This window comes from Heterocephalus glaber, unplaced genomic scaffold (assembly GCF_053883595.1).
Source record: "Heterocephalus glaber isolate CG9 unplaced genomic scaffold, H.glaber_assembly_v1.0 deba00001452, whole genome shotgun sequence".
NCBI lineage: Eukaryota > Metazoa > Chordata > Mammalia > Rodentia > Bathyergidae > Heterocephalus > Heterocephalus glaber.
In genome coordinates, this window is record NW_028258302.1 from 10,160,168 (window position 1) to 10,174,825 (window position 14,658).

Consider the following 14,658-nt stretch of genomic DNA (forward strand, 5'->3'; position numbering starts at 1 on the left):
CCTCCCTTTCCTTCCTTGTCCTGGGGTGGGAGGGGTGTCTACAAATTGGTGCTCTTGAAATAATACTCCTGCCCTTTGAGAGTACCTCTAATTTCTTTGGGGGCCCAAATATGATCAGAGATTGTAAGGGTGGCCCTAGATCTTTCTATAGGCCTGGGTACTCTGCCCTGAGCATACTGTGTGGCAGGCCAGCCTGCTGCTGGGACTGGGTAGTCTGATCTGCTGCTGCCAGTACTGAATAAGGTCCATAACCTCTGTCAACAGGTGCTCCACTGGGGCTCTCTGGAGTAGGCTGTTCTTAGGAACCCTCCTGTCACCTTCTAGCCACCTTGTCACTTCCTGGCAGTACTAACCTCAGGCACAGTGAGCATCACTGGTGCTTGAGCCTGCACCAAGTGCTCTGTTTTTGATAGGCAGCCTTGTTTTGCCATTTGTTGAACAGAATTTTCCATAAGAAAATAATCCCCGCTATCACCTACTGTGCTCCCTTAAATTCTTTAACTTCATTAGTTCTGTTTCAATCCTGCTGAAGCCAAGCAGGGACAGTTGGAAGTCTTTTAAATTAAAATATTTCCTTTTCATATCTAGAGAAAGTAGAAATTGGCTGATGAACAGGTTGCAGAGGTAGAAGGAGAAGCTCCACTGGTTCTGTTTCCTTCACAATCAGGTCTCCCAGCCTATGAAACTGAGGGCAAACACTGAGTGCTAGACCATCCGTACTGCCCCTTGCAAATGTTAGTACAAAACTGTGTTACAGCATAACAGGTGGGGTTTTTTTTTTTCCTTATCTGTCCATATAAAGAGCATCAGAACTTGCTTGTAAGTGGCCAGATTTTGCATGGCTGGGACCAACCAGCTTGACCTCTGTCTTCAGCCAGCTAGAGAATTCAGCCTCTCTGGATGCTGGTCCTGAGGGCAAGGTTATTTTTCTAGGCCCTCCCTACTTCTGCCTCTAGAGGTTATCCCCCTGCCAGGTTTCTAGATCTGCTATAAATGTTTCACAATGGGACAGGGAACCCAGAGTTGTGGGCCTCAGCTCCACCCTCAGGGGTAGACTTAATGTTGTATCTCCCCTCTGCTGTGTATCTCTCCGCACTGTGTCAGAAAGAAGTAGGCCAAAGAATAGCTATTCATTATAGATAGGTACCCAGGAATACCATGCCTGTAGGCAGCCACCAGCCTAACCTTTCCAACCATGAGTCTCAGAAAGCAATCAGCAAATCTCAGCTGGTACCACATTGCTTGTTTAGGGACATCTATAGTCTATGCTGACAATGAAGACAGAGATTGGATTCCATACATTCCAATTTAAAGACATGAGGCATCTACCCTATCTTGGGCATTGGATTATCCCTTGGAGTTATAGGGGTGACTGAGTTACAGCCCCTTGCTCTGCTTAGTAGAGGTAACCAGCCCTAAAGCAGGTAATTTCACATCGGGTGGTCCTTCCTAATTTGATCCCGCTTAAGAGCTGTTTGTGCCAAAACTGTGAATGAGACCAGAATGAGACTTACATTCTGCGACACTTGACAGCACAATACTTGGTCCTCTGTGGTCAACTTCAGCTCAAGGCAAGTTTCTACCTCCCTGCTTCCCACTAGAGCTCAGCTTAACTTCTCCCTCTACCCACCCTCCCCTTCCAGTCCCTCCAACTCTGTATCCTGCCTCCACTTCAGGTGTCTGGCTGTAAAAAGGCAATTGATATCTGTGGGAATACCCCAACAGCATTTTCAACCTTGGGACTAATCAAGAGAATTGAGCACTTGAACCACATTCCAATGATAGTGTATTTCTATTTCTTTTATCTGGCCTGTAGGCCAGCAGGGCAAGTTTCTGCAGGTTTCACTGTTAAGCTGCTTTCCCCTAGCCAGGCTGAAAAGCAGTCTGGGACAGAGCAAGAAGTAGATTAAATTAATCTCAGTGTTCTGAGCTTGGCAGGGAGTGAGATTGCATTTGGCCATTACAAAAATAGCCCCAAACTCCTTTGTTACTAATGCAGATGATAAGCTGTTGGCCTACAAAATAACTGCAAAGCAAAACAGCTGTGCACTTTTGTCATTCAAAGAATACCCTCCTTTCTGTCCCTTAGATTCTGTCTTTCCTGTGAAGAGTGAGACTTAAATGTTCAGGGGGAAAGTTTTATTAATTTGTCCTCTAAGATTTTTTTTTTTTTAACTCAGATTCCAAAGTCTGCTTTCCAGAGATAGCCTTGGCTCTGAAGCCTCTGAGCTGGTGAATGTATCATGAAAAAAGCATGTGACTTCAAGACTTAACCCCCAGGGTACAGTAGACACAGATCAGGGGTATGGGACAGGGAGCTTACAGACAAGGAGGATAGATCCCATAAAAGGGAACACAGTATTAGGAGCTGTTTGGTGATGAGTATCAGTGAAAGGCAGGAGATGAGAGCAATCTTAGAATTCAAAGGAGAGTGGATTAATTATATTTTATGCCATTAGTAATTTCAGAAGGATTATAAACTGAAAGAAGGGAGCCACTTCCCTCTACCTGTGCTCTCAGTTGGAACTGTGACTGTTAAAAGTTTTACCAATCAGATCTCTTAGATGATTACACTTGATTATGTTCAAAATTGACTGGGCACCTGACATTGAAAGATACAGGCAAAGAAAACCTAGGATGCTGGTGGATTTGCACCTTTGTTACATAAGGAATAGTTAGTTGAAAGAGCAGAGGGGGTTGGCCTGGAGGAGAGAAGACACACTGGGGTCATGAGTGGCACCCTTCATGACTCCAGGAGTATTTCTTTCACATCTCCTGGAAGATAGCCCTGCACACATCAACACAGGTAGGTATTAGCATCCTTATTTTATAGCTGGTGAGACACACAGAGAAGGACCGTGACTTGGTGTAATTCACTCAGTGACAGAGACCAATCTCAAAGCCAGATCTAGGTCTGTGTATTTTGATCAGTATATGGTGAGTGGCCTCAGTCTCATCTTGAGAAACGAAGCCAAGATTAATAAGGCAGAAATTAACTGGAAGAAAGATTTTGGGCTCCTTACAAGGAAGATTTTTTAACTGTGCTGCCCAAAGTAGTTTAACATACTGCTTAAGGGATAGTGCGTTCCTTTGTCATTAGAGCCATTCAAACAAATGCTAGAAAATCATATGGGCCGGGGTATCACAGAGAATGTTCAGGCATTGGTAAGAGATTGAAGCCAACTTTCTGATCTTGTGATTCTGTGATCTACAGTTCATTGCATCTTTCAGGGAGTGTTTTACTAGGCTCTAATTAGGAGGAAATAGATATAACCTAAAAATACAATTTTAGCTTTTATGTAAAGCTTTTGTGTTTTAACATTTAACTGTTTTAAATAAAGTATGCATTGTTTCTTTGCACATTTAAAATATTAGAAAGCAAAGAGGGAAATTATAAAGATATAGGCTAGGGCCGGGGATTTAGCTCAGTGGTTTCGCTGCCTGCTGCGCAAGCACAAGGACCTGAGTTCAATCCCTGGTACCAAAAAAAAAAGAAAAAGATATAGGCTTACGTATTTTTTATAGCAAAACATTTATTAATACATTTTAGGCATACATAGTGATAACACTCAGCATAGGGAAGGCTTAAATATATAAAATTTAAAAGCAAAAACTTATTTGATTATGGCATTAACTCAGTCCTCCTAGCTATTCACAGATTGTAAAGGAAAGTTTTTTTCACTTCCCAAATACCTTTACAGTTTAGAAACACTAATTCTAAAAATGGGGATTTTTTTCATCTCTACTGAAAAGCCAAAGCTATTAATTATTTTCAAATGAATATAGACACTTAAGAGAATTTTTGTAACTTGCTGATGTGAGTTTGGGTCAAACAAAAATTTTTTAAAATGCATATCATTCACATCTCCTGAATGACTCCTGCTCGGCTCTGAAATGGATCATATAGTTAAATTATGGAGGAATGAGTACTAATGACATGTGTCATAATGCTTTTTCATTCAAAAATAAGGTTTATTGAATCTCAGGATTACTACTAGTAAGAAAAAACTTTGAGAAGATAAAGAACTATTGAGACCCAGTTATAAACCTGTTCTACATTGTGTCTGTTTTGATTTTCTCACACTGAATAATCTAACACTATGAATTCCTGTTCCTTTTTTTTTTTTTTTTTTTTTGGTACCGGGGATCAAACTCAGGTCCTTGTGCCTGCAAAGCAGGTGGTGGGACCACTGAGCTAAATCTCCAGCCCCTGAATTGCTTTTCTATGGTGATAGTTTAGATCCTTAACATGAAATAAGAGTATCTTCAGCCAGCCGTGGTGGTGCATGCCTATAATCCCAGCACTCGGGAGGCTAAGCCAGGAGGATTGCCTTGATTTGGAGGCCAACCTGGAGTACACAGCAAGATTGTGTCTCAAAAAAATCCAAAACTAGGGCTGGGAATTTAGCTCAGTGGCACTGCGCCTGCCTCACAAGTGCAAGGTCCTAAATTTGATCCCTGGTACTGGATTTTTTTAAATCCAAAAAAAGAAATAAAAATATGTTCATATAAAATTTTGTGCAAAAATTACTAAAGTAACAAATGTACTGAAAATTTCAAATTAAATATCATGTACGAGTGGGCTGTGCTTAATATTAACAGGCTTGTTATAATGAAATGGATTTTCCTTTTTTCTTTTTTAGAAAGTCACAGGTTAAAGGCAACTCAGCTCCTTGGGCAGTTGGTGGTGGTAGAGAATAGCCCTGGGAAGTGGTCTGAGGGGAGAGTTACAAAAAGGAGGCAGTGGAGCCTTGGACCTCAAAGACAGTGAGGCAGCTCTGGAGAGATGCTGTTGGAAGTAAAGGAGAAGGGGGGGTCTGCTGTGGTGGAGTGTGTAAGGCACCGTCACACTTTTTGGAGCACTCCTTTGATAGGAAGGCTAGCAACCCCATGGAGGGGTTAGGAAAGGTTGTTCACAGAGAGTTGGAGGGTCTCTGATTTGCTAATTAGGGGGATATGAAATTATGAACATGCACATTAGGCTAGCTGAGAACACAGAAGCAGCATAGAAAATTCTGGCTCCGCTCAGCAACTTCCATGGTAGAAAAGAATATATGCACGTCTAGTGCAGTGATCCCCAATAGTCAGTCTCCGGATAGTCCAGACTCACATGATAATGTCTACTGATAGTTTAACCAGACATCACTTCCCTTGGCATCAATTTCTTGGGTTCAGTGCTTTGATATTTCACTTCCAAGGAAACTCATTGAAGGTTCTTTTAACCTCTGTCTGCCAAACTCCATCACACCCTAATGCCCTATACATATGTTTAGCATCCTTTTTTAGATGTCACCTTGAATACTAATTTTCTCCATCAAGCTGAATGTTACTTTGTCCAAATCAGTATTGGCCAAGTTCTTATCTCTTCAAAGATAGAATTCTTACCTATTTAACCCGGTTAACTGTTCTTAGCAATGTTGGGAAATTAAGAAACACTGCTAGCTGATTAGGTGTGTTATTGCAGAACTGATTACACTCACATTTGGTGGTGTCTCCACTGAAACTGTACACTTTTTAAACAGGTCAGTGAGGGAGGGGACTACTTGGTTAGCACTGTCATTTGGGGGCATAGCAAAAGCCAGGTGCACTTTGAGTCCTTGATACCCCTTCTCCAGGCCCAGCCTCTATTCTGATTTCCACTACTTTGTTTTCTTACTCTCCCTTGCAGAGACAGGGCAGGGCATTGTTCATGCACTGACCAACCTCAGCAGCCCCGGCATGACCTCAGGGAACGGAAATTCTGCCTCCAGCATCGCCGGCACTGCCCCCCAGAATGGTGAGAATAAACCACCACAGGCCATTGTGAAACCCCAAATCCTGACGCATGTTATCGAAGGGTTTGTGATCCAGGAGGGGGCGGAGCCTTTCCCGGTACGGACTACTTCTTTTCCCCTTTTTTTGTTTTGTTTTTTTTTTATTTTGAAGTATATTTTGGATGTGTATTAGAGTATTTTTGCATTTCCGTGTACAGTTTCTGAAAATGTGGACAGTTTGTTCTTTCCTTGCTATCCCCTCCCCGCAAAAAAATGTCAGAAGCACTTTTTTCCTAGGATTCTCTCTCCAAGGTTTAGAAGCACTCAGTTATCAGGAATAACTGGCAAGAACCCTTATTAGGAGTTTCTGTGCACAGGTTTAATGTATCCTTGCCTGTGATCCTTTGGTTAGAAGAGAGTTCACTGTTGGGTATTCAGTGAGAGATAATGATTCGGGGAAATTAGAGCTCATCAAGCTTTGAATGCTAAAAACTCTCAATGGCAAAACTTTGGCCAGTCAGAGAACAAAAGGAACCTGCATATTAGTAAGGGTTTTCAAGATGTATGGGAAATGAAAGTGGGGGAGTGGGATCACAGCCTCAGATTTGTTTTCTGGGGGCAGAGCCTTGAAAAGGAAATGAATGAAATTGAGAGGTCCTCAGAAAACATACAATCTGAAGTCTTCAATGAGAGCCTAAGACTGAAGGGAAATATAAAAGAATCATGAAGATGGTTTATGAGTGCAAAGCCCCCAGAGCTGATTGTGGGGGCGGTGAGTGCTGCTCTGCAGTGTGCAGAGCCCATGGCCAGGTGCACACTAGTCTGTCTTCTGATGGGCATTATCTGGCTGTTGGAGACCCCATCTCTTCAGGATGCCATCTGCTTTGTGCTCATTGTTTGGATCCATAGGTGGTTTGATCAGCCAGTGGAAGACTGGGCTTGATTAACTGAGATGGGTGACTGGCCCTTCAAAAATGCCAAAAACAAATAGATTCTTGTCCTCTTTCCCTCTGGAGGGTATCCAAGCCCAGCTACAAATCCAGCAGGGATACCTACCTATAAATAGCCCTAGCCCTGCTGCATCCCTTCTCTCACTAGACCAAGTCCTCCCCTTGCCTTCTGGAGTAACTCCAGGAACCAGCTGGTCTCACAGGGTAGATTCAGAATGACTAGCATGTCAGCACTGCCCTAGAGTCAGACACCAAGTGATATGGCCCCTAGGCTGCCTGAACAAAGGCCACAAAGGGAGGATGAGAAAGGTGAATAAGCAAATTTGGGATCCTGACAACCACAGAGCATTTGCTCTGTGCCCCAGGTTTGGTTTTTCTAGCTCTCCCATGCACCTGCCTGTACCTCTGGCTTCAGTGGGGCACTGGTAAGGAGAAGAACAGTAAGAAATCCAGAAAAGGGTGCTGAGTCTCTCATAAGTATACTCACACACAGACTCAGCCCTGCCCCAGGGCCTGGCACTTAATCTGGCATTTTGGGAAACTTCACCTCTGCCTTTGTTTCTGCCTGGAGACACCTAGAAAAATAGGTTCTCCCAAGCCATCCACTGCCTCCCAAGCCATCTGCTGGACACAGACCGAAGGCATTCCTGTACTTCGGTGCCCATTGCTCCTTGCCTCATGAGCTAGATAGGGCATTGAGCAGGGTGCCTCAAATGGTGACATGGGGTGGGGGATGTGTTGAGGAGGGCTGGCATCTGCCTGGATACTTTGTATTTGTGTAACTGTGATGAGGCTGCATGGCAGGGGAGCCATTCCACCTAATCTTTGTGGCCTCCATGTTACCTGTCCTGTAGGTGGGACGCTCATCCCTGCTGGTGGGGAATCTCAAGAAGAAGTATGCACAGGGATTCTTGCCTGAGAAACTTCCACAGCAGGACCATACCACCACCACTGACTCGGAGATGGAGGAGCCCTACCTGCAAGGTAAGTGCCTCAGACCTGTCTGAAGGCCTTCCAGTTGGCAGGACAGCAGGCCTCATGCCTTCCCTTTCTCCATCTGTGGAAGAACTCGAGCAGGGACTGACAAACACTTCCATCTACTGAGCATTTCCCCCAATACCTCCTCTGTCCCTAGAGAACAGGGACAGGAGAAATGGAGAACCATTTATCCCCTGCTTCTCCAGCCAATCACATGATTTCAAAAGTTGTACTTCCTTTGGGAATCATTAGGACATTCTAGAAATGAATACAGGGCTGCACCAGGCCAGCATGTCTTTCTTTTACTGCCTCAGGAGGCTCCATTCAGAGTGGGCCAACTCTGAGGCATAGCAGTGGCCAGGCAAGGATCATACTTTGCACGTGAACCACTAACTTCCTGGGAGCTGTCCAGGGTCCATGAGTGTAAAGCTCCTGGGTTCTCTGACCCAGGCTTCCAGTAGCAAGATGGATCAGAGTAAGGTGGGATAATCCCAGAAAATCAGTCATGACATGACTGTACCCAGAGTATTTCCTGTGAGCTTCCTCCTTTCTTCCATGGTTATGAAGGCTGCTAGTTCTGTCCTGCCTATGTTGTGCCTCAGATTTATGGGACCTGAGAAAAAGTATCACTTTGGGCCGGGGATTTAGCTCAGTCATTCCACTGCCTGCCTTGGAAGTGCAAGGTCATGAGTTCAATCCCCGGTACCAAAAAAAAAAAAAAGTATCACATTTACAAGGGTTATCAAAAAGACGCCTTTAGGAACTTCCCAGTGGAGAGACAGAGCCTTTTCAAAAGTGGTGAAAATGGGCTGGGGATTTAGCTTAGTGGATCCGCTACCTGCCTTGCAAGTGCAAGGTCCCAAGTTCGATCCCTGGTACCAAAAAAAAAAGGTGGTGAAAATGTTTTGGCATTTTCCAAGCTGCATGTCACATCCGTAGGAACATGAAGAGGCAGGATAGAGCAGGAAACCTTGTAGTGGGGCTGTTCGAAGTCCTACAGGAATTTATCCTTCTCTACACTTACCCATTTCCATACTTTTCAGAATCCAAAGAGGAGGGTACTCCCCTCAAACTCAAGTGTGAGCTTTGTGGCCGGGTGGACTTTGCCTACAAGTTCAAGCGGTCCAAGCGCTTCTGTTCCATGGCTTGTGCAAAGAGGTGAGTGGCTTCAGCTTGCTGCCATGTCTAACCTTTCCTTGCCTCCAGATTGCACCTTAGAATCCTAGTTTTACGTCCTTTCTCCTTCCAGTAATCATCTACCCCCAGAAAATTGTAGGTGTGGCTTATCCAGCATCCTCTTTCCTTGAACTGCCTGGATACAGTTTAGCATCCCTAGGGTACTGGGTCTGTGAAACCAGAACCCCTAGGAATGGATCAGAGAGAACACAGAGTCTGAGGAAAGGAAGCTGCCCATTAGCTGGGCTGGCCTACTGGGTTCCACTGGCACCCATTTTCCTTGCCTCCTCTTGGCAACTGCCACCTCCTTAAAGTAAGCCCTCCAACAGAAGCTTTGCCTAGAACTGCAGCACTAGTTACAGTGTTCTCCGGGTGAGCTTCCACCCACCTTAGAAGGCTGGTGATCAAAATAAAAATCACTGTCATTTATTGAGAACCTGCTATGTGCTGGATGTCAATTAATGTGCATTGTCTCATTTCACAATAACCCTACAAGGTGGTTGTTATTGTCCCCTTTATGTGGTTGGAACTCTAAGACATAAAGGAGTAATTGTGCCTAAGATGACACAGCTAATAAGTCATAGGACCTGGGGATTTAGAAACATCTGATTCTAAAGTCCTATGTTGCCAGATTTGGGCCAGCAAACCCTGATAGATGAATGAAAACATAGGAGACAGAGAGTATCTTTGTGGAGGATCAGGGGACTCCACCAAAATAAAGTCCTGAACTGATGCAGACTCCCAGATTTATTTAGGAACAACAAAGGTATAACATTCTGCTGAGCAGAGATGTTTGTTTCAGGTTAGCAAGGCATGGTGACTATTTGGCTGAATTATTAACTTTTACCTGATTTCCCCCAGGGAGCTTCGTTTTCCCTATAAGGCCCATCTCTGCTCAAGTTGGCAAAAATCCCATCTTCGCCTGCCTCGAAAGAGCAAGGACCCAAGTTCAATCCCCAGTACCGAAAAAGAGATGTTCCAGCTCCACGGAGTTAGCAGTCTTCTGCCCCGCACCCCCACCTTAGTCAACCCAAGCAGTCATTGACCCATTGGGTGTCACAAGGAACTCCACACTATGTGGTCTTTTTACCAAGTGGAAGAAGTGGCTGATCTTGAAGCCCTGAACTCCCAAAAGAGAAGAAATTTCTAGGTCCAGGCAACAGTTCCCTGTATGCCCAGGCAGTCATTGTCCTCAGCCTCACTGTCATCAGGCTGTATGTTGCAGGCAGCCAGAGGCCCTTTGTCAAGCTTTGCCTGTCCATTCTTTAGCAAGACAGCTGACAGTACTGACCAGGTAGTATTTAGAGTGTGTCAGCCATCCTCCAAGTTTTTGTGTTAAAACAGGTCATCAACATTATTTCAGGTCATTGTGAGACCTTTTTCAGAAGTCAAGTGGTGTCTCCGCAACTCTCGGTAAGGCCCAGAGCTTAAGTGGTTGCCCAAAGTTGCACAGCCAGCAGTCAATGATACAGGAGTCAGGATTTGAACCAATAGATGGACTCAGATTTTGCCAGACAAATTGGCTGCTTTTCTTCTGCCTAGGGCTTAGGAGCCCTCCAACTGCTAATTTTACCTGTGTATCTTGACAGGTATAATGTGGGGTGCACCAAGCGAGTGGGACTTTTCCACTCAGACCGGAGCAAGCTGCAGAAGTCAGGGGCCACAACCCACAACCGCCGCCGGGCTAGCAAGGCCAGTCTGCCAACACTTAGCAAGGATACCAAGAAGCAGGTGAGAGGCTGGCAGAGCCTTGCCTTTGTTCCTACATGTGCCCAATATTTTTTAGCACCAGTTCTATGCCAGCAACTCTATTAGGCACTAAAGTTCCAAGAACATAGTCTTTAACATAATTAAAGGAAATCATAGCCTAGTTTAGTTTATTTTTGTATTGTTTCTGGTACTACGGATTGAACCCAAGGATGCATGTGTGCTGGACAAGTATTCTACCTCTGAGCTACACCCTCAGCCCTATTTTTTAAACTTTATTTTGAGACAGGGCCTCACAATTTCACATAGAGCCCATACATAAAAACCAAGGATTGACTTTTCCCTGGGTTTGCTCTTGGCCTAGACACCATTTCATAATTCCAGCATCGTTTGTCATCTGGAGAAGCTGAGAAGCCAGAGCCAGCAAATATTGGCTCCCTCGTGTTAAGTAGCTTTTCCTTTACCTTCTCTTTTTCCTCCCTTTTTTACTATGAGCAGCAACAAAAGCTAGGCAGTGCCTTCAATATTCTGCCAGAAAATCTCAGCTAGATCACTCAGTTCCTTGTGTACATTTAAGTTAGCATGTTATCAACAATATTGCTAGATTTTTCTATTTCAAATATCACCTCTAAAAGAAAGCATAAAATCAGATCATTGTACTGTAGTCCAGTGTGGTACATGCAATAGTTCTGGAAAGGGCTGACAGTTTAGGGCCAGAAAGGAGACAGCACGGAAGATGCTATTTGATCTAGGAACTTCCAAGATATAGTAGTGTACCAAGCAGCAAAGAGAGAAACACCTACTTTTAATCATTGCTGCTGCTAGAAATGGTTTGTTCCCCCATGCTGAAAAAAGCTGTTTCTCTCTGCCCCCAGCCAACAGGCACTGTACCCCTTTCAGTTACTGCTGCATTGCAGCTGACGCACAGTCAGGAAGACTCCAGCCGTTGCTCAGATAACTCAAGCTATGAAGAACCCTTGTCACCCATCTCAGCCAGCTCTTCCACCTCCCGCCGGCGACAAGGTCAGCGGGACCTGGAGCTCCCTGACATGCACATGCGGGATCTGGTAGGCATGGGACACCACTTCCTACCAAGTGAGCCCACCAAGTGGAACGTAGAAGATGTCTATGAATTCATCCGCTCTCTGCCAGGTAAGGCCCTTGGAAATTCCATGCCTGCCTGGAATAGCAAGGAATGAGAGGGAGAGAGACCTCACCTCCCTCTACCAGGGAGGCTCAAGTAGTTCAGTTAATGGCTCAGGAACTAGGGTGCAGAGATTAACTAACCATGAGGCTCCTGCCTCTAAGAGATTATACTGTAGTGTAGAACGTATACTCTTAAGTGATATTCCACAGCTATAGTTCTATAAAGTGACCTGTGTGAAATGCAGCAGTGGTAATGAAATCAGCCTTGTCTCTCTCCTGGGGTAGCCTGAGAGAGGAGTCAGGTGGAAATGTAGGCAGTCTGTCAAGGCATACATAAAAACCAAGGATTGACTTTTCCCTGGGTTTGCTCTTGGCCTAGACACCATTTCATAATTCCAGCATCGTTTGTCATCTGGAGAAGCTGAGAAGCCAGAGCCAGCAAATATTGGCTCCCTCGTGTTAAGTAGCTTTTCCTTTACCTTCTCTTTTTCCTCCCTTTTTTACTATGAGCAGCAACAAAAGCTAGGCAATGCCTTCAATATTCTGCCAGAAAACCTTCTCAGCTAGATCACTCAGTTCCTTGTGTACATTTAAGTTAGCATGTTATCAACAATATTGCTAGATTTTTCTATTTAATGAGATAAAATTGAAATTCCTATCTCTTTCAGTCTTCAATAGCAGTTTCCTTAATTTCCTTTAAGCTTCCCAGAAGCTTCCTCGGAGGCGGTCAGGCTTTTGCTCATGGTGTCAACGCACCTTAGTTGTTCACTGACAGTCCTCAACATCCATCCAGCTGCAGCCCGCTGCCAGGTCCAAGGCCATGCCCACATATTTAGTTTTTTAATGACAGCACCCCCTCTTCCATATACCAACATCTGTTTTAGTTATCTTTTGTTGTGATATAAATTACTCTAAAGTTTAGTGGCTTTAAACAGTAACCACTTATCTCAAGAGTCCATAGGACAGGAATTTACAGTGCCTCAGATGAGCACCTATGGCATAGGGATTCATACAAGGTCTCAGTGACGTCAGCCAGGACTACAGTCATCTAAAGGTTTGGAGCTGGTGGACCCACTTGTAAGTGGCTCCCTCAATGACAAGCGAGGCTGGCTTTTGGTAAGAGGCCTCAGTTGCTCTCCACGTGGGCCTCTCCAGAGGGCTGCCAGAAGGGGTCTCATGACAGGATGGTCAGCTTACTCCAAAATAATCTAAAAGAACAAGGTGAAAGCCACTGTACCCTTTATGATCTAGCCTCAGAAATCACCTGCTGTCACTTCTATACCACCTTATTGGCCACGTGAGTCAGTGCAGTTTGAGGAGGTGAAGGTCTGAACGAGGGCATGAGTAAGGAGGCCTCTATCAGGGCTTCCTTGAGTAAGTCACTTAGCTTAGCCTCTCAGAAGCTGCAGGATAAGAATAGCAGTACCGTCCTCAATGATAAACCTCAGAGAAAAGGCTGCCTCATTATTGCTGGCTGCCACAAATGAATGCCGTCACTTTAACTGATGCTGTCTTTGGTGGTACTCCCAGGCTGCCAGGAGATCGCAGAGGAATTTCGTGCCCAGGAGATTGATGGGCAAGCCCTGCTGCTGCTCAAGGAGGACCACCTGATGAGCGCCATGAACATCAAGCTGGGGCCTGCCTTGAAGATCTACGCACGCATCAGCATGCTAAAGGACTCCTAGGGCTGGTGGGGCAGCGGGGTCTGGCCCGGGGCTCCCAGCTGAGCACAGCCAGATAGACATTCCCAAGGGGCCCAGAGATGGGGCCAGTCAGAGGGAAGGGCCTCTCTAGGGGCGCAGCTGGTGAGGAGGTCTGGGTACCTCAATGGCTCTCAGGGGCCTTTCATTTCTTGGGAGGGCAGAGAGGCCGGGGGCGTAGAAGATGGGGCTTTATGCTTGTAAATATTGATAGCACTGGCTTCCTCCAAAGTCCCAATACTCTAGCCCCACTCTCTTCCCCTCTCTCTGTCCCCCATTTTCCAGGGGGTTTATGGTCAGGGCTCCCCAACTTGAGTTGGGTTACTTCCGAGGGCAGCCAGCAGGCCTGGGTAGAGGCCTTGAAAGCCCTTGCCTTCCTTCTTCCCACCTCCTTCTCCAGGCCTGGTTAACCTTCCGTTGCCAGCTTCTCCCCCTCAGCCTGTTTTGGTAGCAACAGGGGGCTTCTCCCCCTGTACCCTCTGCAGGTGGAGAGAGAAGCTGGCCCCAATTTGGCCATGCCTGCTGGCATAGACGCCTTAACGCTGTGTGTGTGACTGAGTGACTGTGTGGGAGCCTGGACTGACAGGCCACGAGCTGCCCTGTGGCATCACCAGGTGTTTTGTAACAAATGGCCGCTTAGTGCTTTGTCCTAGACTCCACTTGGCCTGAGGATGGGGAATAGAAAAGAAGGGCAGCCTCCGTGGGGATTAGATTTCCTCTCCAGACACGTCAAGAGGTCTCTGAAGCTCCTCCCCACACTGTGATGTCCCCGACTGCCCTGCTGTCTCACAAACAGCATTAAGGAAGCTGCCGGTGGGCTGGGCCATGTATCCCAGGGCCCAAGCTGGGCTGAGCCTCCTAGACGGCCTATCTGCCTACCCTCGGAGCCCCATGGTGGGGCCCCAAGAACTGAGAGGAGAGAATAGCTGGAGGCAGGATGTGTGAAGAAGACAGCCTGTGACTTCCCATTTCCACATTTCTTTGCTTGTAAAACTTCTTAGCAGCAGTTAACGGTTCCTGAGGAGAAGGCAGGGCAGGAGGGTGAGGGCCTGCCTCTGACTTGCCCTGTCCTAGCAGCTCCTGGGGGAAGAGTCGGACTCTTCCCAGGAAGGGGTGGGCACTGTTCTCAGCTTGTTCTATTCCCCACCTACACCCCCAGGCAGGTTTGGAAATGAAGGACTTTTTTTTTAACCTTTTGTTTTTTAAAAATAAATCTGTAAAATCTGCCTCTTCTGTGCCTTTCTCCTA

At 45.8% G+C, this 14,658-nt stretch overlaps 1 protein-coding gene across 5 annotated transcripts in view; it reads left to right on the forward strand.

Moving 5' to 3' along the window:
* The window catches only part of Phc2 (polyhomeotic homolog 2), a 103,030-nt gene extending 88,394 nt beyond the window's left edge, over nucleotides 1-14,636 (forward strand). For all 5 annotated transcript variants that reach the window (XM_021263285.1, XM_087215353.1, XM_021263284.2 and 2 more), the window contains 6 exons: nucleotides 5,669-5,871; nucleotides 7,558-7,687; nucleotides 8,725-8,839; nucleotides 10,447-10,588; nucleotides 11,440-11,716; nucleotides 13,241-14,636. In XM_021263285.1, coding sequence (XP_021118944.1) covers nucleotides 5,669-5,871; nucleotides 7,558-7,687; nucleotides 8,725-8,839; nucleotides 10,447-10,588; nucleotides 11,440-11,716; nucleotides 13,241-13,395 — 1,022 coding nt within the window. In that variant the 3' untranslated portion in view covers nucleotides 13,396-14,636. The remainder of the gene's footprint in view (nucleotides 1-5,668; nucleotides 5,872-7,557; nucleotides 7,688-8,724; nucleotides 8,840-10,446; nucleotides 10,589-11,439; nucleotides 11,717-13,240) is intronic.
* Nucleotides 14,637-14,658: the final 22 nt, after the last annotated feature.